Source organism: Temnothorax longispinosus, chromosome 7 (genome assembly GCF_030848805.1).
Source record: "Temnothorax longispinosus isolate EJ_2023e chromosome 7, Tlon_JGU_v1, whole genome shotgun sequence".
NCBI classification, from domain to species: domain Eukaryota; kingdom Metazoa; phylum Arthropoda; class Insecta; order Hymenoptera; family Formicidae; genus Temnothorax; species Temnothorax longispinosus.
In genome coordinates, this window is record NC_092364.1 from 1,194,780 (window position 1) to 1,218,156 (window position 23,377).

Genomic DNA, 23,377 nt, shown 5'->3' on the forward strand with positions numbered 1-23,377 from the left:
TCGTTTCTCTAAGAATTATGGAGAGCTGGAGGCATTATTATGACATCGTCTACAAAATATCATCGCTTACTGGTGCATGGCCGTATATGAAGCCGGGAGCAAGGATATTTCGCGTTGCTCTACTTACCACAACCATGCTGACTATAGTCGTTCCGCAGGTAAATTGGTGTTAATACCCGAAAGAAGAATCTATCGCAAGAATGATAAAATGACAATGGTTTTAGATAGCGTATCAATTTACGTGCAAAACAGGCGTGCGATGTATGTTCGAGGCGATGACATCCTACCTGCTGACATTTGTGGCTTTACTAAAGGTGTACACGTTTCAATTAAATACCCGCACGGTACATTTCGCGATATATATTCCGAAATTAAGTACTCTGATATGTTTAATTTAAAAGTCGCAGTTAATAAAAAGAAATTTTAATATTTTTTCTTAATTTTAACATGTATTTATTATAGTTATTATACATTTCTATAAACGCCAGTATTTTATTAAAAAATTAGTATTTTAATTGATGCTTTGTCAGATCAAAGGCCTTACCCAACACTTGTTCGTCGACTGGAAGGGAGTAGAAACTCCCGAAGAATACGAGATTATGAAGTTATACGCGGGAAACAGTAGACGATTCTGTCTGGTATATGTGGGTGAGGACCGATGAGAGGGATGGCTCTGTTTTGTTTCATTCCCAGAAGCTGCCCGTTTCTTTTCTTATGAATCGCTTCATACATATTGCAGTATATTGTTCAGTAGCGGTATTTACGTTTATGTCAATGTCCCTTATACCGTTCGTACTTGACGTCGTGTGGCCCCTTAACGAATCCCGTCCCGTATTACCCCCGTATCCGGGATATTATTTCGTCGACACTCGGGAATACTTCTTTAAAATCTTCTGGCATTCCATCATCGCTTGGGAAATCATTATGGCCGGAATAGTCGCCCACGATTGCATGTTTGTGACGTACGTCGAGCATGTTTGCAGCATGTTCGCCATGGTCGGGTAAGGAACTCGCGAGCTTGATGACGTAACATAATATTTCCATCAAGCTTTGTATTATATATAAATAAATGTAAAATAATAAAACCAAAGTTTTTTTGAAAAAGGAATTGAAAAGTTTGTCTCCAGACGAAGAGAAGAGTGTGCTGAAGTTTGCGATGACAATCTTGCTACAATTTTGCGGAAATTTTCATTTAATGATATGATTCAAATCTTTTGCACTAATCTAATATTGAAATGCTTTTATAATTTATCTGGAATATGTATATCAACAAAATCGCGAGAAAGAGGGAGAGAAAGAGAGATATTGTGCAAACTATTTACAGATTCCATTTTAAAAGTCTATTTTATAATTGTGACGAAGCAATGGAGATTACGAATGATTTTAACAATACTTATCGCAAAAGAGTCGCGTTCTTCGTACACGCACACCGCGAGGCTTTAAAGTGAGTGTGTAACATCGTATTATATAAAAAAAAAGAATATGACGCATCTTTCATTAAAAGATAAAAAGATTTACAGAAGGCTCCTTTCGCGTTTATTTCATTTTCCGTTTGCCATAGGTTCGCAGAACTTCTCGAGGATACCTTCACTATACCTTTCGCCATACAAATGTCGATAGCGACTGTAGGTATAAGTATTACCTTGCTGCAGGTATGTATTTATTCATGATAAAATATGATTTTCCATCACGTACAAGTTATTAAAAGATTGTATTTTTTTTATATCAAAGATCACGCAGCAAGACGCCGATATTGTAGAATCAATCAGATACGTGTTGTACGTCATTGGTCAACTGATTCATTTATTCTTTCTCAGTTTCGAAGGACAGAAGCTAATAGATCACAGTCTTCAGACGTGCGATAAGATGTAAGGTTTGAGTTACCTACAAGAAAGAAAATATCGAATTTCATATAACGTTTTGCATCATAATTAACCATCTTCGAAACATGGCAGATACAGTAGTTCTTGGTACGAGGCGTCCATAAGATCGCAAAAGCTAATCGTGCTGGTGATGATGAAGAGCGTACGACCGAGTTTCTTGAGCGCCGGCAAGGTCTACATTTTCTCCCTGGAAAGCTTCACCACGGTAACGCGCGCGCAGAATTATCCCGTGTAACGTTTGTTATGGAGCTTCCTTAACGAGACCCGACGCTTTTGTTTTAAAGGTTCTGCAAACTTCGATGTCGTACTTTACGGTGCTCGCATCTTTTCAGTAGCCCGCGTTGTTCACGCATCCGACGATATTCCGCGATGGCACTCGTCGAGAGAGAGCAATACTATGTGTCTTTAATACTATTACAATTATACATTTTTATTAAGTATTCTCCACTATCTTTCATTTCCCCATTAAAATTATACATTCCAGTTAATTGTATATTTTTTGAACTTACATGAATAATATATGCGTAAAAAGACGATCGTACATCGATTTTGTTAATTTTTTCGGCGCCGCAAACTGATGCCACTGTTTCCGGAATATAAAGGTCTTAAATTATTCATCGTCTGCGCGGTAATAACGATTGGGAGAAGTCGGAAGACGCGAAAGAATATGAAATTATGAAAACATATGTCGCAAATGCGAGACTGTTGCCTTTATGTTTTCCAGTAAGGAAATCGCTGAAAGATAAATCACCACGATTTTTAATTTAATGAACGACGGACGATTATTTCGTTTGGTTACAGTGGTGTTAATCAGTCATCGTTATATTCTTATCATATCAGCTTGCCTCCTACCTCACGTACTGAACGTCGTATTACCTCTCAACGAGTCCCGGCCTATAATTATGCCTTACGAGGGATACTATTTCGTGGACGACGAAGAATATTTATAATTTATAATTTCTTCTACATTACGACTGATCGAGAGAGTGGAATTGTCGTCTAAATGTTCGCAGATTTCGTCTCGAGAGTCGAGACTATCGCGTAATGATCGTAACGATGCAGCGAATGACGGTCTGGACGACTGGAAAACCTACAATCGAAAAATCGCGATCCCCGTTCATGCACATTGGCGAGCTTTTGTATAGAAAAGAAAGAAAAACAAGAAATTGTCGTAAGTTTAATTGCCGCAGGTTTGCGAGGCTTGTTGGAGATACTTTTTGCGTTGCCTTTGCCGTGCAAATGATGATAGTTGTCACCTCTTCTAAGCTAGCAGGACCAAATCGGCAGAATCAAACCGGACCTATCAGAATATTTAGTACTCATTTTGTACTGATTTGTACCACTAATAACAATTTTGTATCCCGTGCCATTTCGGAGAAAATCGTGGCGGTGCTACCTTAGCATTAAGCTAGAAAGACCACAAGAAAAAAAAAAGAAAAAAAGAAAATTAAATACAGAAATTTGAAGGACTGAATTTGTACTACGTTATACCATACAAATAAATTTAATATATTCATCCCTTCTGCTAAAAAAACAACTCACCGGCCGATGCGCAACAGCGGAGTTGTAATTCTGCGTTGATCTGTAACAAAAGAAATATTTTTATATTAAAGCTACGTCCAAGATAATCGATAGTAAATAATTATTGCCCGTTTTTAAAACGTCATTTTAACAAATATCTGATTTTAAAATGTAAGAAACAATCGCGGCCGCCGGCGCCGCAAGCGGCTGGATATTTTCGTGTTAACTAGTTCGCATAATATTAATCCGCGAAAAATTGTGCAAATAATACTGCGACCGTGCGAATAAGAGAGAAACGCGACGTTCGCAACGTAATATCTCTTCTCACATATCTCGCATACGCCGGAGATATCAGACTCGACCCGAAATTGCACCGTAGTTAAAAACCACGAAAGTGGCGGAGTCCACCACAGAACTGACAGGACGGCAAAATATAATATATAGGAAAATTAACAACTACTCACCCCACGGTCGCTCCGCCGTCGCCCGATGCCTCCCAGGAGTCCCAGGCCCCGTTCTCCTCTCCTCGATCCTCCTCCGTTGGTCCATTGTCGCACTTATTCACGACGCGCGACGACGTTCACGAGCGAAAATCGACGATATCGTCTCTTATGATCGCGCGACACTAAAGGCACGGCACTCCCGGTATTAATCTCGCGACGCGGCGCGTACTTAATTACACGGCGACAAAAGAATTACGTCGCGGTCGGAGAAACTAATCCGCTTGACGCCCATGACGCCGCGCGCCGTGACATCCCGCGATTCCCGCGCGCAGGTAGACACGACAAGTAAAGCGAAGGTGGCGGAGAGAATTTCGTAAATCGCGCACGGCCAACTTCACTCGCCCGGAGCAACTGTCTCGAGAACGCGATTACGCGATTACGCGAGAATGCGATATATCTCGGTATCCGTATAAATTTCTCGAAGCACATGAATTAAATGAACTTTTGATGTATGTATCACAGTTTTTCGCAAGCTAAACAATCGGACCCGGCGACAGGCTACTATCTACTATCTATTATATAATATTACTCTATTAATATTACTCTGCGATGTGCGATCCGCGAGCAACGAACCACAACGAACGACATCAGAAATCAGAACGGGCCGCGGGCGCCGTGGTAACATGAGCAGTGGGGATAGAGAGGGGTAGGCTTTATGCGATACGCATACCCGACAATCCCGGCATACCGAACTAACCGACCGCGGCGAGCGGCGAGCGGCGAGGCGGCGACCGCGCACCGTGCGTATTCACCTTACCCCTACTCTATCCCCATTACTCATGTTTACCGCGGCGCCCGTGACCTGTTCTGACGTCAGACGTCTCGTTACTCCCGCTCCTGCTCCCATATCGCATATATCGCGGAGTAAATACACGAGTCGCCGGGTTTCGCCTGTCGCCGGGTCCGATTGTTTAGCTTGCGAAAAACTGTGATACATATATCAAAAGTTCATTTAATTCATGTGCTTCGAGAAATTTATACGGATACCGAGGTATATCGCATTCTCGCGTAATCGCGTAATCCCGTTCTCGAGACAGTTGCTCCGGGCGAGTGAAGTTGGCCGTGCGCGATTTACGAAATTCTCTCCGCCACCTTCGCTTCAATCGCTTCACTTGTGTCTACCTGCGCGCGGAAATCGCGGGATGTCACGGCGCGACGTCATGGGCGTCAAGCGGATCGTATAGTTTCGTTCGTAGTTTTTCCGACCGCGACGTAATTCTTCTGTCGCCGTGTAATTAAGTACGCGCCGCGTCGCGAGATTAATACCGGGAGTGCCGTGCCTTTAGTGTCGCGCGATCATAAGAGACGATATCGTCGATTTTCGCTCGTGAACGTCGGCGTCGTGAGTAAGTGCGACAATGGACCAACGGAGGAGGATCGAGGAGAGGAGAACGGGGCCTGGCAGGCATCGGGCGACGGCGGAGCGACCGTGGGGTGAGTAGTTGTTAATTTTCCTATATATTATATTTTGCCGTCCTGTCAGTTCTGTGGTGGACTCCGCCACTTTCGTGGTTTCTACGGTGCAATTTCGGGTCGAGTCTGATATCTCCGGCATATGCGAGATATGTGAGAAAAGATATTACGTCGCGAACGTCGCTCTCTTATTCGCACGGTCGCACTATTATTTGCACAATTTTTCGCGGATTAATATTATGCGAACTAGTTAACACGGAAATATCCAGCCGCTTGCGGCGCCGCGGCGCCGGCGGCCGCGATTGTTTCTTACATTTTAAAATCAGATATTTGTTAAAATGACGTTTTAAAAACGGGCAATAATTATTTAACTTCGATAATTATTTACTATCGATTATCTTGGACGTAGCTTTAATATAAAAATATTTCTTTTGTTACAGATCAACGCAGAATTACAACTCCGCTGTTGCGCATCGGCCGGTGAGTTATTTTTTTAGCAGAAGGGATGAATATGTTAAGTTTATTTGTATGGTACAACGTAGTACAAATTCAGTCCTTCAAATTTCTGTATTTAATTTTCTTTTTTTCTTTTTTTTTCTTGTGGTCTTTCTAGCTTAATGCTAAGGTAGCAGCGCCACGATTTTCTCCGAAATAGCACGGGATACAAAATTGTTATTAGTAGTACAAATCAGTACAAAATGCGTACTAAATATTCTGATAGGTTCGGTTTGATTCTGCCGATTTGGTCCTGCTAGCTTAGCTTAGAAGAGGTATAGTTGTAGCGATGAATCTTGCTGCGGAGTACGTTTTTATTTGTTGTAATTCGTTGTAATTCATACTTGCGGTATTCGTACATTTTAAGACCGTATTATGTTTCTCGAGTTTTAAGAGACTAAAGAAACTGAAATAGTGTATTTATCGTTTTCGAGATTGCGTTGGAATTTGAAGATGTTATGGTAACGGTGAAGAATTTAGCATATATCGTTAATCAACTTGTTCTGTTATAGTCTGGAAGGCTAGAAATTAATTAAGGGGGGAAGCCACTGTAACAGGCGAAAAAAAATGCTATTTTCATGAATTTTTTTTGCGAGAAAAAATAAATTTAATTAAATTGGTTCGTTATTTCTTTAAAGTACATATATTAAATATATTGTAAAAAAAATCATTAAAAAATATTAATATTTGCGCCTTCAGCGTGTGGTGCCTCGAAACTACATTTTCGTAGCTGGGCGCTCGCATATCTCGGTCAATTTTAATCCGAATGACTTGAAATTTGAACAGAATGTTTATAACAAAATTGTCTTCAGTTAAGCGTACGGATTTTTTGATTGGACAATTAGTTTTTGAATATCTAACAATTTAAAAAGTAGCAAAATTTTTGTCTAAATCTCGATTTTTTTTAGAACTGCGCCATTTTGTTAAAAATTAATATTTCAAGAAATCCGTACGCTTAACTGAAGACAATTTTGTTATACACATTCTCTTCAAATTTCAAGTCATTTGGGTAACAATTGACCGAGATATGCGAGCGCCCAGCTTTTTTTGCGGAGGTACACGGCACCACACGCTGAAGGCGCAAATATTAATATTTTTTAATGATTTTTTTTAACAATATATTTAATATATGTACTTTAAAAAAATGACAAATCAATTTAATTAAATTTATTAATTCTCGCGAAAAAAAATTTATGAAAATAGCATTTATTTCCGGCCGTCACAGTGGTTTTCCCCCTTAATCACAGCGTGTAAATCCGCGACAAGATAAGACTCTGCATCACTTAAACCGAAAATTGCGAAACCGAAAATTTAATGACGACTAAGACGCAGAGCTGTTGCAGATACAACTCCTTCTGCTACGAAATATCCGCGAAATCGCAAAGGCTGCTCCTGCACGTGGTGCGAAGGAGCTTGGAAGCCAATTTTTTAATCGCCAGCAAGATATGCCTTCTTTTTAAAGAGCTTCAACATGGTAAAGATTATTTACGAATTTTGTGCTGTTACAACGTGTTCCTTTGAAGAATCGCTCTTATTTTAAAGCTGATACAATCTTCGGTGTCGTATTTTACCGTACTTGCGTCCTTCCAATGATCAATGGTCAATATATAATTTGGGTAGTATTTCTGTGAAATCACTATTATGTTATAGTAATAGCTAGAGATTATGCAGTGGAAATAATACTTACATTTAACGGATTAATCATGAACTAGTTAGTTGCTACACTATTGAAATATCGTTGTTAAATATAATTTTAAATCTCATTGTTTCGCGGATGAAGTCATGAAAAAATTAATTATAAAGAAATAAGCAGGAATGGAAAATGGAGAAATAGGTAAGAAATCGTGATATTTATTTTAAGTGCTACGTTCATTTTGTTTGATTTTAAAAGGTAATTATTACGCGAAGTAACAGATTTTAGTAATGGACTAGGTTTTATTTGCATCTAGAGTATATAATACATAGTAACGTCGTTAGCGCGAGCTGAGAAAACAAGTGAATTCAAATGGTTAACTGATAAAATTTGATTTAATGTCAAGCAAAAATCACACATTATTCGTACTGACGAGCGTGTCACAACGCCCGAAATGTGTCATACTACACTTGTCAGTAAGTTCTCGAAACTATCATTATAAAAATTAAAATCGTCAAAGTTAAGCTCGAATAGAAAGAAATAAGTCTTAAATATCTTAAACATTTAACTTGATAACTTACTCACCTATATTAATAAAATCTTTTCGTGTGAGTTCCGAAAGTTGTATCGCGAAAATATTACTAACTTTCTCCGGATATTTTATAGCAATTAAAACGAAAAAGTCACGTTGCAGCGTCAACGTTCGGTATACCATGCCGTTTGGATATTCCGTAGGAATTTTGGGACCGTCGATCCTTTCTTTACAAATGAAAAACGTAACGAGTAGAAAAGCCGAGTTACATAGATTCGACGATAATCCTGGCTTTTATTTCGGTTATTCGTAACGTTGTCGAACTTGAGACCGTATGTCTTACGATTTAATGGGATATGTACGTGGATATATGCGCACGTGTATGCACAGATTCGCGTTGTACGCAAGATGAAATGTCTGTCGCGTTTTCGTCACACATCGAGCGGTGCATTTAGCTGCCCTTGTAGTGAAGATATCGTTATCTCTACGATTTACCGATCGACAGAAAATCTGATTTCGCTATCCAATATAACAAGATGTGGATCAAATATGCAGGCTTTTTAAAACCACGGTGCTTTCGAATAACAAAAAGGTTTTTTTTTCCACGAAACTCCCACCGCTCAAATGTACGCTGAAAACACGAAGGCAATGAAGAGAGACGGCCTTCCTCTTAGCTTCTTTCAAAGATAAAAACGGCACCTATCGCTCTCGAATCTACCAGATACACATCGGCGCCTGTATAATGCCCTTGTCACATGATCTTTCTTTCGTTCCTCTATAATTATTGTAGTAGTATTGTCTGTTTCTCGACTGCCGCGCGTTTGTTTCTATTACTCTAACGCTTAGGCGATCGTACGATCGTGATAAAGTGACGTTAGAAAAGATCGTGACGATCTGGCTTGGATACATTAGTTTCACGTTGCGATTGTATGAATGTATATAACTGTCAATAATATGTATATACATATTTCCATGTACGTTACGTCCGACACTTGCTAATTATTCGTGGTTTACATGTATAGTGTATCTTTATATATTATGTATTATCGCGTGGTACACAGTATACGATATCCGTATGTATATGTATGTGTATATATATATCTACTCTCTCTATATATTATATATATATATATATATGTTGTATATTTATATAACTCTGGGTACAAATAATGCTTACAAAAATATTAATTTGGGAAGGCAAACTTTCAATTATAAGTCCATTAGTCTCGAAATACTCACGAATGTAACAATAACAGTGGCCGATTTTATCTACAATACCGAAATCATAGGGAAACAGCCGTCCGCGTCTCTCTAACTCAACACAAGTCTCCGCGTGCTAATTCGCTTCCCTTCTCGGAGTACAGCCACCCTAAAATCTCAAACTAATCATTATTTCTCAAATATCTTGAAATTCCACCCCCCCCTTCGATGTTGTATTCTCTCAGTGCCTCTTTTTTCCTCTTTATTTTCTTTTTTTTTCGACACTTTCCTGGATCAAGTTAGCAGCCGCCAGGAACAGCAGTAACAATAAGTTACTATAATTGTTATCGTACACTACTTACAAATTTTACTTACAAACTCGCGTATCCTAGCGTACTATCTTGCTAAATCTTTTGGTAAATTCGACGCCAAAGAGGACTGACACGATCAGTGATTACCTTCGGTATTTCTGAATATCATTAACGGTTGACTGCAAAGATATCATATCGTAACAAATAATGATCGATATGACAGAAATATATACGAAGACAATATACGAATGAGATATCGATATCTTGGACGATCTACTGATATGCCGATAATAATTCTGATCGCACGAGAGCTCCGATTACGCCACGCCGCAAACACTGACAGTTTTAATATTTATCCTAACTGCGTTATCGATTATAACATCGTCGTTAGACCGAAAAAGGAAGACTCTTGTGACGTTTTTCACTTCCCGCTCTGTGGACGCTTAACCCTCTCGCCTCTCGAATTATTCATCGATCAGAACGATAAGAATAAGAATCGTTTGCACGAAACCTTTTAATCACGTTCGCCGAACTTGGCGAAAGTACTTCCGTACGACGCAATCGCGTGGATTTAATTAGAAGTTTCATTCGTTGTATCAGTAACATCTCGCGAGTTACGTGTATTATATGAAATTACATATCGTGCAATGTTTCGAACGAAATCAGCAAATATTTTATATCACTGAAAATTAGACGAAGAGATTAATCAGCTGGTATCTTTGAAAAAACAAATCTCCGTGTCGTGTGTTAACGGGATTTGCGAGAATAATTAAAATTCAATTGTTAAGTCATTAAAAAATTGATTACTAAAATCTCTTAAAATTTTCGTACGATGACATAATTAAAACCGCAAATGCGCGCTTGCACAGTAAAGAAATAAATAATCGGAAAATTAATTACAAGCATAATAACCTACAGATAATACGCCGTAGAAGATGCGTTGCAATTATGCGTGTTATGCACAAATTTGTTATTCTTCACTTTTACAATAAAAGGAGGAAATAAAAACATCATTGGGATTCGTTTGAATAAAAATTTCTCCCAACCGTAACTTGCGGAAACCTTCGCGATCGTATTGCCTGAGACGATCGGGTTAAACGTTGAGAAATTCGGTGTCTATCCTAACGATTCCGCCTAGTGCTTTGGTGAAAGCTATCCTGGGCCTTGATGCGCCGCGCGGCGTCCAAGTCCTGGACCGTCGGCCTTCCTCACAATCTCTCTACATAGTTGCCCGGGAAGGTGCCGAAGTAGCCGGTCCTTTGGCTGGAGCCGACGTACCATCCGTCGTCGCACTTCTCCATTACGTACACCGTGTCACTCTCCTTCAGCTCGAGCTCGTCGTCGTTCTGCGGTTTGTAATTGTACAGCGCCCGATATCTGTCGAAATGCAAGCATCGTTGAAATATACCTCTTCCTACCACGAATTACTGGCGCGCGAATGAGAAGACAACGGAACAAATTTATCGAAGCGCACAAAAAGATTGTTAATGCATTCCGCGAAACACCGACGATCCACGCTGAACTTTCAGTTCAGACCGCTTGTTACATTATAACTATAAAAAAAACACGATCATAAAATATCTTTTAAAATTACAAATTCCTACGTAATTATTGTGTATACAGTGCAATTTTGGTCATCGATGAGCGGTGACCAGTTTTTGTGATCATGTATTTTATAAGTATTATTATGAAACACATGTTATTTAACAAGTATAATAAACGTAGGTCATCGGTGATCCAGGAGGCGCGGATGGCAAATCACGTAAATTTAGTGTGTAAGTTTTCGTTCAAACGCATTTGCAGGACTCACGGAATCGGCTCCGAGTGCGTGTCGATGTGCAGGGTTTCGCTGAGTTGCGACACGTGCAGCTTGCTCCCCCCCATACGTGGCTGTAAAATACGAAAAGGGCTGTTACTTTGGCGTGTACTTTGTAAAACGTTTTCGCTTTATTAAAACTGTCTCTTTCAACGAAAATGGCCATTACCCGACGGTGTAATGAAACGTTACGGGGAAGATTCAATCACGCCGCGAAGTAATTATGCCACGACACGAGATAGTTACCAGTGAATTATAATGGGGCTGGGTTGTGTTGATATTGACCGGGATGGACGGCACGTAATGATGGGGTCCCATACTCATTTTCCCTCCGGACGAGCCGTTCGCTAAGAGACTGTGCGCCGCCGGAGACGCGACCGGTTTGTTCTGAATCGGTGTCTCTGAAATAAATGCAAACTCCGTATGAATTTCGTCAATTCGACGAGAAGTTTGACTCGCGATGATTTCGACATCGCTCTTGAGTCAGGTTTTCTATTTTCTTCCAATCCGGCTTCCCCGGCTCAAATTACCTGATCGATGTCCGGGTTCGGTGAGGACTTCAACGTAAGAAATCGGGAAGATCCCCTTTCTGTTTCCTATACGTCCCTCGTACCAATTTTCGTCGACCCTCCTCGTCAAGACCACCAATTCGCCTGCGGACAAGTCACAGACATACCGAAAAGTAATTTACATGTTTTGCCTCGAAGTTTACGAAATTCTGCTCGCAACGGCCGCGGCGCGCGGCGGTCTCTTACCTTTCGCCAAGGACAACTCGAGATTGGTCTGGGCGATAAAGTTGAACTTGGCCCGTGCCTGTCCCTCGTGGGCCTTCTTTGGTGTCGTTCGCATCGTACCGTCGTACGGCAGAATCTGTATCGAGTAAAGTTTTTTTTAGAGCTTGATAAAAGCGCAATTTTGTCAGCGAGTATCCAACTCTCGCTTTTCGCGTCGACGCGTTAAAAATCTTAGACTCGACTACGGCGATTACCTCAACGTAGTTCGAGGGGAACAGTCCGATCATCGCGTTGTACTCCCCCTCGTACCAATTCTTGTCCACCTGTCGTCGAACGAATATGAGGTCGCCGCGCCGGAAGGTCAATTCCCGGGACGACTGTCCGACGAAATTGTAGAGCGCTCTCGCCACCAGCCGCGGCTCCGGTGTTTGATCTTGGGATCGACTCCGCTGGCTCAGATCGTCCACGAAATCGTCGTAGCGATTCAGGGGTATGGGCGACTTCTGCGATGGTCTGAAATTGTTGGAGTGTTGTCGGAGAGATGGAACGGTTTCTCTCGAGCGCGGCGAACCAGGATTGTCTTTCTGTTTGCTCCGAGCAAACGCTAACTCTCCTCGGCATTGTGATGATTATCGAACGTTTGCGGTTGCGAAATGCGCCACGGAAGAGAATGTAAATTTATTCTTTTCGATATTCTCTCCGTTCTTTCTCGAGGATTTGTGATAGATCCGGCCAATATATTTTAGAGTCAGATAATCGACGATCTTAATTGAAGATTACGACGGAGTAATCTTAATTAAGATCGAAATATCTTTTCGATCGACTTTCAACTCAAGAACTTTCTATTTCGCTTGAGAAAATCTAGGACTACCTGACATCCTTCCCCGAGCGTCAATGAAACCTCTCTCTCTCGGTTTTTCTACCTGCGCGCGTTCGCCTACACTTTCATTGTGACGCCCGCGTCAAAACAGCTCGCGAGGCGTTACGCAACGGCCGTTTGAATAGCAGGAAGTGTTTACGAGCCGACGACGAATGTGACAAGCTGAAAATGCACATGCCTTTCGCCGTCCCGTTATTAACGTCATCTTTGAAAATATCACTCTTGCGTTTGGAGAACACGGAAAAGCGCGGAAAGACATCGCGAGAAGGATACGCGATCCTTGCGACAGGACATCGTTAAAGCGAAGGACTCTCGTTTCTTCATTAACGAAGGTAATTCCCGAGGTTTGAAAGGACAAAGCGATCAAACTTCGATTCGATCCCATTCGGTCACCTCCCGATTTAAAAGGATTTAAAGAGGAAAAGGGGAAAAGAGAGAGAGAGAGAGAGAGAGAGAGAGAGAGAGAGACACCTTGTACTTACATAAAGTTATCCGTGTGCCTGCGGGAGTCGATGTCGTGCAACTCCTGGAGATACTTGCGACGGCGCTCCTCCTGGTAGACGCGCCGCATGTTCTCCGCGCTGCGACGTGCGAGCTCCTCCTCGCTCAGCGGCTCCTTCGCCTCTGTACGCACCGGCGAGCGATAGTGAATCGTCACCTCACCCTCCACATAACGCCTCGGCGATTCTGCATCAAGCGAGACGCGTTTATCGTCACCGATCCGCAAACGGAACGCAAACGGACGCGTGGCGTTCCGACCGTCAGAATTTTTTCGGTATCCTATTTTTCTCTCGATACGTTTATGTATTTTGCGCAAATTTTATTCCGGTTCGATTTGATCTTGACCTGTCCGTGTCACGCGCGACAAGATGCGACGCGAGAGAGTGTTGTTAATTTCGATTTAAATTATTCGATTGATGGGAGCAGCGTTTTATTGGAGGGCGCGGTTTGAAAACGCGTGCTATTTCATCGAGTCAATCGTCGTCGTCAACCGCTCCAGTGGACCCTGTCGTTTATTAAAAATGATGGCGAACGTTCGACGTCGATCGCAGATTCACAATTCGGAGCTGTTCGCGCGGCAGCCTGGCCGAAGTATCAAATACGATCGTACATATTGAGAATAAAATCAAATTGTCGAGATCACATTCGTGGAAAATGGGATTTCAGTACTCCGGCGTCTTTAGCGTTTGACGACGTTCAAGTCCGACGGTTATTGGGGCGTGCGACGATCATATCCAGCCAGATAATATCACGGAGAAGAATTGAATCATATATGAAAGGCGCCGGTTTAACCCACATCGAGGCCGTCGCTTGTTTATCTCATTCCGCTGGCTAGAACATATGGCTTCTTCGCGGAGAGAAACGATACTTAAGACCGCGGTCGTCGACCGGCGCGCGGCGCGAGGCAAAAATCTAGATACGGTGTATGAACATCAGTTCATGTAATGCTCGATTACATTTGATTACGCGCACGTGATAATCGGCACGGATAAATGTAAAATACAGCAAAGCAAGTCTATTACACCGATATGTGCGAAATTATAACGGCTGTTGTTATCCATGAACATGTAGAGGTCTCTCGTTGGATGTTCTTCTATGTCAGTGGCTTTGCGCACTTACAGCCGATTATTATTTATCTATGCAAAAACACGTAACAACCAACGACCGTATATCGATTCGCGTTATGAGTCTTTTTCTCTCTGTTACTCTTTCTTTCTCCAAGCTGATCCCTTAAGAGCACGTTTAAAAAACTAGGAAGCTCCGTATTTTAGACGCGAGCACAAAAGCGCGGTGCACGCACCTGCTTTCGTGCGCTGCGCGGGATAATGACGATAGTTTATCGCGATGCAGCGGCAACAGCAGAGCACGCGCGTACGCGCCCGGCACAATGCGTGCTCGCGTGCGTCGGGCTGCAGCGAGACCGTGCGACTGATAAGGCGGAATGCAGCTATGCAGCTTGCAACCGGTCAATTCGCGCGATAAAGCGCAGCCGCGGTGACACAGGTCGACGCGAGATGCATCGCGAGAGAGCGAACCCGTTGACACGCAACGTAGCCTTTCGGGGTTTTAGTCGCGCGCGAGGCATTTATTTTTCATCCCGGATAACCGGAAAATCATATCGCGATGTGTCACGAGAGAAAAATGTCACGAGTCACCGTGTGAAGGTAAGAAGATAAATCAGACACGACGGAATAAAAATTTAAAAAAAAAATCTCAGATTGGATCTCTCGGAAACTTTCGTTCTTCTCTAGTGAAACCTCGCTGGATCCTCCCGACCACTTTGTTTCGTGCCGTCGTTACTGGTGTAACCCAATTTGTTAGCGTGTAACGTTAAACTCATCACAAATGCCGAAACGAGAGACTGAATTTCAGTCTTTCTCTCTCTTTCTCTCTCTCAGAACGCCGCAACACCTTTCACCGCTTTCATTGAACGAGATTCTCACGCGATCGATTCTTTCTCTTTCTCGCGCGTATCCTGTGCCACGATTATTATTATTTTTTTTTTACGGTACCTTATTATTCTTTATCTGATTCTCTCCTCCGTGTAATTTAATTCTATTTTACCGTTCTACTCTCGACGCATTTTTAAAGTCTTTCGCGGATTGTGGGGAGCTTTTCGCCATTATGACAATTTGTTATTTGTGTCGGGGTTAATTGTTTTTAAGATAAAATGCAAACATTAACATTTTTTTAATTCTATTAAACGATTTTTCATATAGCACGAATTGATTTAACATATCTGCGCGACTTCTTTATCGAGTCGATTCTGCTGTAATTTAATCATGTTAAAAGTTTTCTGACTTAAAACAACATTTCGAAAGGGTCCCGCTACTCTACCTAATTGGTACCTTGATTCTACCTATTTCTATTTTTCTTCTCCTCAATTATCGCGCCAGCGACACCAGCCAGCGCCAGCTGGATATGCCGTGGCGATCCTAACGGGGCGCGCGGCTATTTACGCGCGGCAGGAAGAGCATTATTTCAGGAAAATTATGCGCATGTTTACTGACTGTACGGAATCGGTCCGTAGACCGTAGACGGAAGCGCGCTTCCGCCGGTGTGAAGACCGCCAATCGGATTCATTTGATCGAACAAAGGGCTGCTGGTGGCTCGGTCACGGCGGCGGGCATCAGGGTCAATCGGAAGCGTCCCGATCGAAGCAGGATCTGCTCCCCGTAGATCGCCCGTGGAGCTCTTGCAATTGTTGACAAGCTGGGGCGACAGCAGCTCGTCGGACAACGAGAGATCGCCGAAGGATTTGTACTGAAGTCCGGACGATTTCCGTCGTCTTCTGCCGGGGTCTTTTCCGCGCGGCTCGTCGTTTCCCGGATTTTCATCCGTGATCCTCGACATATTATCTCGGACGACGTTAACGGCTCGTCCGTTCTCGGCGACGGTCAGCAGATCTTTCACGTGATCCTCGTTACTGTGCAAAATCGCCACGTCGACGCTATAATCGTTCAGATACTTCCTCTCGTTCGCCTCCATACATTCGCATCGCTCGTTTACCGTGCTCAGGTCCAAGGGAGGAGGAATCCTCACCGCCTTGACCTCTCGCCGTGAGTTCAAACGATTGGGCGAGACCGGTACGTCCGTCGTCGATTTGGATGTCGATTGTCCGCGGTTGATCGAGCGTGTCCGATCTACAATCTCTTCGCACCGTCCCGATTGTTGTTCCCGGCGTTGCTCGACGCGACTCGATCTTACGACACGAGGCTCGAGCTCGTGACGATCCGACGATCCGAGCGATTCGAGTCCCTCGGGAACATTGACCGCTCGGGCAACGTAAAGCGGAGCGTCGAGGTTCCGCTTCAGGACCGTCAGGTTCGGCAAAGACCTGCAAAGGTCCCAGCAAGTCCCGTCGTTGCTCCTCGACACGCTCGTCTCGCCAATGTTCGCCGAAATAGAGTCTGATCGTCCGTGATAACTACGAATCATCTGAGAACGAGCCTTGTTTTGAGAGAATTGATCCCCTTCGAACTTATCCTTCCGCGTCGGTCGATTTTTCGCGTCGTCCGTGTTGTCGCGGTGTCCGCTTCCGTCCGGCGAATCCCAGCCTTTTTTTCGGGTCTCGAAATCGATCTTCGAGGCGTCGCCGAAGATGTACTCCGGAAGATTCCTCTCTCGGCGCCACGCATCGGGACTAATCGCGTTCTCCTCGATGCGGCATTGACACGATTTGTCGCGCATCCCTCTCTCGGTCGTCGCGTCCCGAAATCCGGCCTTCTCGACGATCGACGAACCCTCGCTCCGTTCATTACTCGCCTCATCGAGCTTAACGGCCGGTACGTTCCTCACGTCGGCTCGTCTTATCTCGCTTCCGGGTAAGATGTTGACGAGCACCCTGCCGTCTCTTCGAGCGCGACCGCCGTTCCTGCGATTGATGACTCGAGACAAGTTCCTCCTGGCAAACTCGGTTAACGTGTCCATCTCTTCCTCCTCCTCCTCCGGAGTGCGTGTCGTCTGTGCCCGCGACTTCCGCTCGTTTATACTGCTCACGGATGATTGATTGCTCTGGCTGGTGAGCGTCTCGGTGCTGCCGAACCCGGTGCAGCGCTTCGGCGCCTCTTGGCTGTTTCTCCCGACGTTCCCGGCGAGACCTCCGTCGCAATTCTGCCGCGCGTTCCCCGGCATATCGGCGAAGAACTGTCGCCGGAGATACCGGTTGTGCTCGAAGATTTCGTGCAGCCGTTCCCTGCTGTCGCTGAAGTGCTCCTTCTCGAGTCCCTCGGGATATCGCGCGGCGGGACTTCCGGTGGAACGTCGCGTCTCCTGCAGGCAGCCCCGATCCCTCGGGGCTGACTCGTGCGAGACGGGCTCGAGACATTTTCCCGGATCACCGCAGTAATAGTCCTTGTAATCTTTGTAAAAGTACTCCCTCTCGAAATCCGTTCGCGGCTTCCAGCTCCACCGGGAGTTGACCGGTTCGGGATAATCCCTTCGCGAGGGCGTGTCGCGATCATCCTCAAAATGCACCGTGCACGCCCGTTGCATTTCCGGCATGGATACCCGCTGATAGGCGTGCCTCTCGATCCGCGCGTCTCGTTTGTCGCGTCGGACCACCGCCAGCCTGTCCGGATGACGGAGTTTCACCAGATCGTCGATGTCGTTCGCCAGGCTGGTCCATTCTGCACTGCGCTCCAAGTCCGCGACGCGCGGCAAGATCGTCCGAGTTCCCGCTTCGTTCACCGTGTTCCTCATCGTGAGAACGATGACGACGCGCGAATGTCAAGTCCGATTCGTCGCGGGTATTCTCAGGAGATAATTAAAGCCCTCGGTATCCGCGCGACACGTTCATCAGACTCTGTATCTCATCCCCCGATCCCGTTGTCTTCCTCAAATCAACTTTACGCCTCGTTACCGAGCGGAAATCGTGGTCAGATCGAGCTGCATATTAATCCCCGTCAGATAAAGATCGAGGACGATCCCTCGCCGCGCCGGATATTGCTCAAAATCTCTGATCGACGATCGTGATCCTCGTGAAATTAATCGCGCGGTTACTAACGGGAATGGAAAGCGCGACTCCCCCGCGTTGGGCAACCGGCTCTTGGCGACGACGCGCAACTGCGAGTGAAGAAACTCGATTTGTTGTTGTCACCGGGACGATGACTCGCGACTCGCGATCCTCTATTCAACGTGGCCGATGTCATGTCCGACCGCGCTTCTACGTCAGTTTCGGCATTAAGAGCCGCGTCGTCGTAACGGTGACTCGTCCGCGAACGGATGTGCAACGCGAGCTGCAACGTCGGCTACCTATCAAGGTTGAAACGATCGCGTCACGTTTCCCCGGTGTGCCAATGCTCGTATTCGTATCCGAGATATTTTCAATATCGTACAATAAAATGAAAGTACGATTAATGTTGCTTTTATCCTGTGATTGTATTAATTATATGAATTTTACTATTTTAATTTTAATTTAATTTTAATATACATTTTAATATACATTTCGTACAAAATTGACTGTAAGTTTATATCAAAATGTTTTCTTATTATACAAGATATATTATATAAGTCATTGATCTTCAAAAATCACAAAACTTAAAGAGAAGTTACATTATTGGTGCGAAAAAATTTTATGAGAGTCTAGCTCTACGATCTATAACGGAAGTATTGTAATATTATATCTAATATGTGTAATTTAGATATCGACGTTGCAATCACGTCGATACATAGATGTAATTTCGTTTGCGATAATTCTGATATAACCGTCGCTATCGTTTCTCTCCCATTCAAGATAAGCAAGAACAAACTTTCAATGAAAGTCTAATGTTACTCATCATGTCCCGTGAAACGTGGCGTTATTCCGAGCGACGTAATGACGTTGACTCATTAAACCACAGACCTAGTAATGTGTAATTAACGAGAATGAACGTGGGTTTCTGTGAAACTTTCGCGCGCTGTCGTGGCGCTACACGAAAAAATGTCCCGAAGAATACGCCGTTTAAGGAAAACCGTGTTAGAAGAGCGAGAACATTCACAGGCTATGAGGAGAAGCGTCTTCTTATTAAAATTGACCCCTCCTCCTCCCCCCCCCCTCGTAAAGTCTTAAGTGTCTTAATGAAGCGCATCTGTTTGTTGTACCGACGAGCGGGAGTAAAATCTTTCCCTGAGAAAGGTGCTACTTGCACTCTCATGGCTATTCTATTCAAATGAGTCTCCGGCGCAATGTGGATCAACGCATTCACGAGGAAGAAGGTGCCGTGTCGGTCCTTTCTTTCAATGAGAACGATTTCACTGACAAAGTGTCGCGACTTATTTCTACCTCGCCGCGGCCGTTCCGCTTAACTATCCTTTAAAAGTTTCGAGATCGCTCTTATCGGACTCGACTCTCTGCGGGTAATTAAATACGACTTTAATTTTGAACCGAGTATTCTCGCATTTCATCCGGTCACCGAAACTCGCGGCCGCGTGCGAATTTCGAGTTTCCAACAGGCCTGATAAACGTGTCGTTCAAAGTCCGCTCTTGTTTTCGCCGTGATAAAACGAACGAAACCCGGTAATATTAAATGACCTTGCACGAAGTACACATAATACGTACTTAATCAATTCACACGGAATTCACCTCGGCGCGAAAACTTCCGTTAAACGGGCCCGCACGAACTGCCGATTAAACTGTCGATGATCAATCGCGCACCGATAACTCCGCGAGATTGACTTATCGAGCAGTGTGCCTTGAGGAAGGAACTCTCGTTAAGATCGGTCGAATCGTCTTGCACTCGCGTAACGACGTGCCTCGTCGACACCTGTTATCGGTATACCTGCGTCGCGCGACGCACGCGAAACGCGTCTGAGGAAGGCGCCGCGACGTTGGCACCGGTTATCGCGGCTCCCTACTCCTTGAAGAACGGTTCACCAAGCAGGAACCGCGGGGAACGTCTTCGAGCGGAGTGCGCTCGCGTAAGTTTCCAACGATCCGGACCGAAACCAAGGCTCCTCGAAATATTTTCGGACGCCAGAGCCCAACGATTAATTCTCACGCAGAGACGACGTTTCTCCGTGCGGAAATAAAATCTTGAATTATTCCTGCCAAACGCAGTCGCGTAACGTTTGTAGGAGAACTCGATAAGTAAACGTCATTTCTTCGAGTCGTTATCCGCAAAAATAAATACGAGTCGTCGTACTAAAAGGCGTTCAAGGCCGCTGACAAAAGCGGCGTTGTTGTACGACGTTCCTCGCGTGCGATATGAGCGCATCGCGGACTGTAATAACAGTGTTGTTTTGCGCGCTAATCACTTTCCAGAGCGCGCGGCAATTATTCACGACGCCGATGGTATTAATCTTCGCGCTCGTATCACTTCTCCGTGGGTTCGGAGAACGGCGTACTACGGACTCCATCACCTGGTATCGTCGCCGATGAAACTGCCGAAGAGCAGGGGAACGCACACGTACATTAATCATTGGAGAGATTAGATAAGAGGGGACGATCGACACGAGCGTCCACGTCTGCAGCAAATATTTGGAATAACAACGACTCGACGATCTAACGAGGATTTCGTCGCAATGCCGAAGACGCGAGCCGATCACGCGAGCTTGCGATTAACTATGCTAATTGCGTTACGTAACGACAATGACAATTATGCGCGGCGGTCCGAATTTATGGCGCGACATTAAACAAAGTATGTGGACTGGACATCGCGACTGCTTCGAGATCGCCGCTGTGATCATCGTCGAAAATAATCGTGACCGCCACTTGTAAAATTGTGCCAATTTTAGCGGCACGTAATAGCGCGTATGCGGCATGATCTAACGTTAGGCGATACGATCAAAGTCATTAATATTGAATTTGCCGAGACTTTTGCGCTTTTCCTGTCTCGAGATCGCAAGTCGCGTTTCGTAACGGTCAAACGAACGACTTTTAGATAACTTTTCTGATCGATGTAACATCACAAATGAGAAAATTAAGCCGTTTATTATTTTAAAAAATTCTACTTTTACTCGAAATAACACATTTAAATGAATTACGTATCTTTGCGCGTCGCACATGCATTGTGCTTCGTGGCATTCGCGTGTAAATTGAACGTCAGTCCGTTCACTGTTATCTTTCCGTTAGACAATTAGTATGCGCGACCACTGTTTAGCGGAGCCGCGAATGTGCCCTTGACATCGTAAAACTGATGAAATGATTTAGGATCTGTCTCTCTGATATCTCGATACGCGCAATTATACCGTCGAGAGTGATTTCCGGGCTGGCGATAACACGTCGATTACACGAATTGATCGGCAGGCCGAACATATATAATCGGTCGATCACGTAATGGACCACAAATGCAGGTGTCTCTTTTGTCTACGTCGAACATTGCCATCACTTTTATCCTGGATCCGTCGTATTTCCCGATTACCCGTTTCCCCCCTTTTATGCAATATAGAACGCAATATATTTTTAAATATGTACTTCCGTCAGACTGTTATCTTCTTATCTATATAACACACGCAATTAATTAATTCGTCGTTTCACTTTCCAGCCATCATAACAGCTATCGTGATTAAAACCATTCTGGATATTTTACACATAAAAAAACTGCAAAAATATTTTAATTAACTAAGCGGTTTAATTTTACGTTCAATCTTTCTGAAAAATGATAAAATATACAGATATCTCTAACGTCATGCAGTGACGCATTCAACATTGACGTTTCACGTGCTGCTTTTCGATCTCGCGCATCCACAGGAAAGCACAAGCGAGCACGATGCGAGTTAATATCAAATTTCTAATCGGGGCTGCCACGGCGAGCGACTCGCCGCGGTGATTTCTCCATATGCGAAAGTGTATATTATTTTCGGCGCGTCTCGCGTCGGTGACTTATGACTCGAGCCGGACCGTGACTCCAGATCGAGCGAATAAGCGCGAACGAACGTGAATCGTGAATGAACAGCTTGCTTTAACGAGCGTGATGCCATGCCGTTTGCGCTCATTGATGCGGGCTGCCTGCGCTCATTTGCTCGAACTGGACCCCCCAGTATTATGCGAGCATGCGGATACAACGAAGCCGCGTAATGATACCAGCCGGATGAGCACCGGCGTGCTTCCCGACCGACCGCGCGGTTATTGCGCTTATGCTCGATCGCCCGTGCAAACGTTCGTTGCACAATCTCTCTCTTTCCCGAGCACGCGTCGCTCATGCATCCCGAGTCACATGCACCACGATGCATCATCACGACCGCGCGTTTAGCAAGTGCCCGCATCGGCTACGTGCGCGAACTTTAATGGCACTAGATCGATCCTGGAGGGCCTTAAATCGCGAGATATATGCATTTCGAGGAGATTTAGGTATTTCCTCTTTTATCTTCCGCCTTCGCTAAGTTTAGGATTAGAAGTGTGAGAGTTGAATCTAAGAGGAACATAGAAGCGATTCGTTATAATTATTTGTATTGTTAGCAGCATGACTTTCAAACAAAATTATCTCCAGATAAAAAACCGTCCGTTTGGTTAATAATACGTTTAGTTTTCATGGAAACCAGAGTGCCAGATGTTACGAGACACCCGGCAGGGCGAACCGTGACACGCGCGTGAACGCACACATGAACAGACGCACACATTAACACACAAGAAAAAATAATATATACATAATAATGATGAGCTTAGTAATCGGCATTACCTTGGCGATCGTCCCTGTAGTGCTGGGATTTTGGCGGCGGCGGGGGTGCATTCGAGTATTCTATGGACGAGCGGAAAAAAATTAAAATAATAATTAGCCGTTCTACACAGCTATAACGAAAATCAATTCGCGGGATTCAACGAGGGATCGCACACACGTTGCCGAGCGAACCTGTCGATCAACTTGACGCACGTTCTTCTCTAACATCTAAACGATATTGGTGCCACGAGAAGCGATAATGACTCTTCAATCCGACTGCGCGAATTTAACGAACTTAAACTCTACTTTCTTAATCAACAGAAAAAAAACTTGGATTCATTTCTAAAGACACAGAGAAATTTTCTCAGGATCTCCTTCCC

At 44.3% G+C, this 23,377-nt stretch overlaps 2 protein-coding genes and 1 pseudogene across 25 annotated transcripts in view; 2 read left to right on the forward strand and 1 right to left on the reverse strand.

Moving 5' to 3' along the window:
• The first annotated feature begins 2 nt into the window (after positions 1-2).
• On the forward strand, positions 3-2,323 carry LOC139816356 (odorant receptor 4-like). 2 transcript variants are annotated; one of them, XM_071783850.1, is made up of 9 exons: positions 3-158; positions 225-344; positions 531-648; positions 740-1,001; positions 1,325-1,444; positions 1,562-1,652; positions 1,732-1,868; positions 1,956-2,088; positions 2,168-2,323. In XM_071783850.1, exons 1-9 carry the CDS (start codon positions 18-20, stop codon positions 2,216-2,218), a joined length of 1,173 nt encoding a protein of 390 aa, XP_071639951.1. In that variant the 5' UTR covers positions 3-17; the 3' UTR covers positions 2,219-2,323. The 2 variants fall into 2 exon arrangements, with proteins under 2 accessions (XP_071639951.1, XP_071639952.1); XM_071783851.1 differs by having other exon boundaries at positions 225-314.
• Positions 2,324-2,455: 132 nt separating this feature from the next.
• Positions 2,456-7,838, forward strand: LOC139816289 (uncharacterized; annotated as a pseudogene).
• The window catches only part of Cap (Cbl-associated protein), a 74,659-nt gene continuing 58,969 nt past the window's right edge, over positions 7,688-23,377 (reverse strand). For 18 of the 23 annotated variants that reach the window (XM_071783749.1, XM_071783740.1, XM_071783747.1 and 15 more), the window contains 8 exons: positions 23,019-23,078; positions 13,404-13,608; positions 12,296-12,554; positions 12,063-12,177; positions 11,838-11,960; positions 11,554-11,708; positions 11,302-11,381; positions 7,688-10,868 (listed from right to left, as the gene is read on the reverse strand). In XM_071783749.1, the coding sequence (XP_071639850.1) occupies positions 10,700-10,868; positions 11,302-11,381; positions 11,554-11,708; positions 11,838-11,960; positions 12,063-12,177; positions 12,296-12,554; positions 13,404-13,608; positions 23,019-23,078 (1,166 nt within the window). In that variant the 3' untranslated portion in view covers positions 7,688-10,699. Of the gene's footprint in view, positions 10,869-11,301; positions 11,382-11,553; positions 11,709-11,837; positions 11,961-12,062; positions 12,178-12,295; positions 12,555-13,403; positions 13,609-14,446; positions 14,633-15,932; positions 18,694-19,960; positions 20,455-23,018; positions 23,079-23,377 lie in introns of those variants that run through there. The other 5 variants (XM_071783742.1, XM_071783751.1, XM_071783760.1 and 2 more) reach the window with 4 other exon arrangements.

What these genes read in the sequence shown, in the direction of transcription:
- LOC139816356 (XM_071783850.1), top strand. Translation starts at nt 18, where the DNA reads ATGGAGAGCTGGAGGCATTATTATGACATCGTCTACAAAATATCATCG. An exon ending in AGCATGTTCGCCATGGTCGG is followed by an intron (nt 1,002 to 1,324) that starts GTAAGGAACTCG and finishes AACTATTTACAG; the next exon opens with ATTCCATTTTAAAAGTCTAT. An exon ending in CTTCAGACGTGCGATAAGAT is followed by an intron (nt 1,869 to 1,955) that starts GTAAGGTTTGAG and finishes GAAACATGGCAG; the next exon opens with ATACAGTAGTTCTTGGTACG.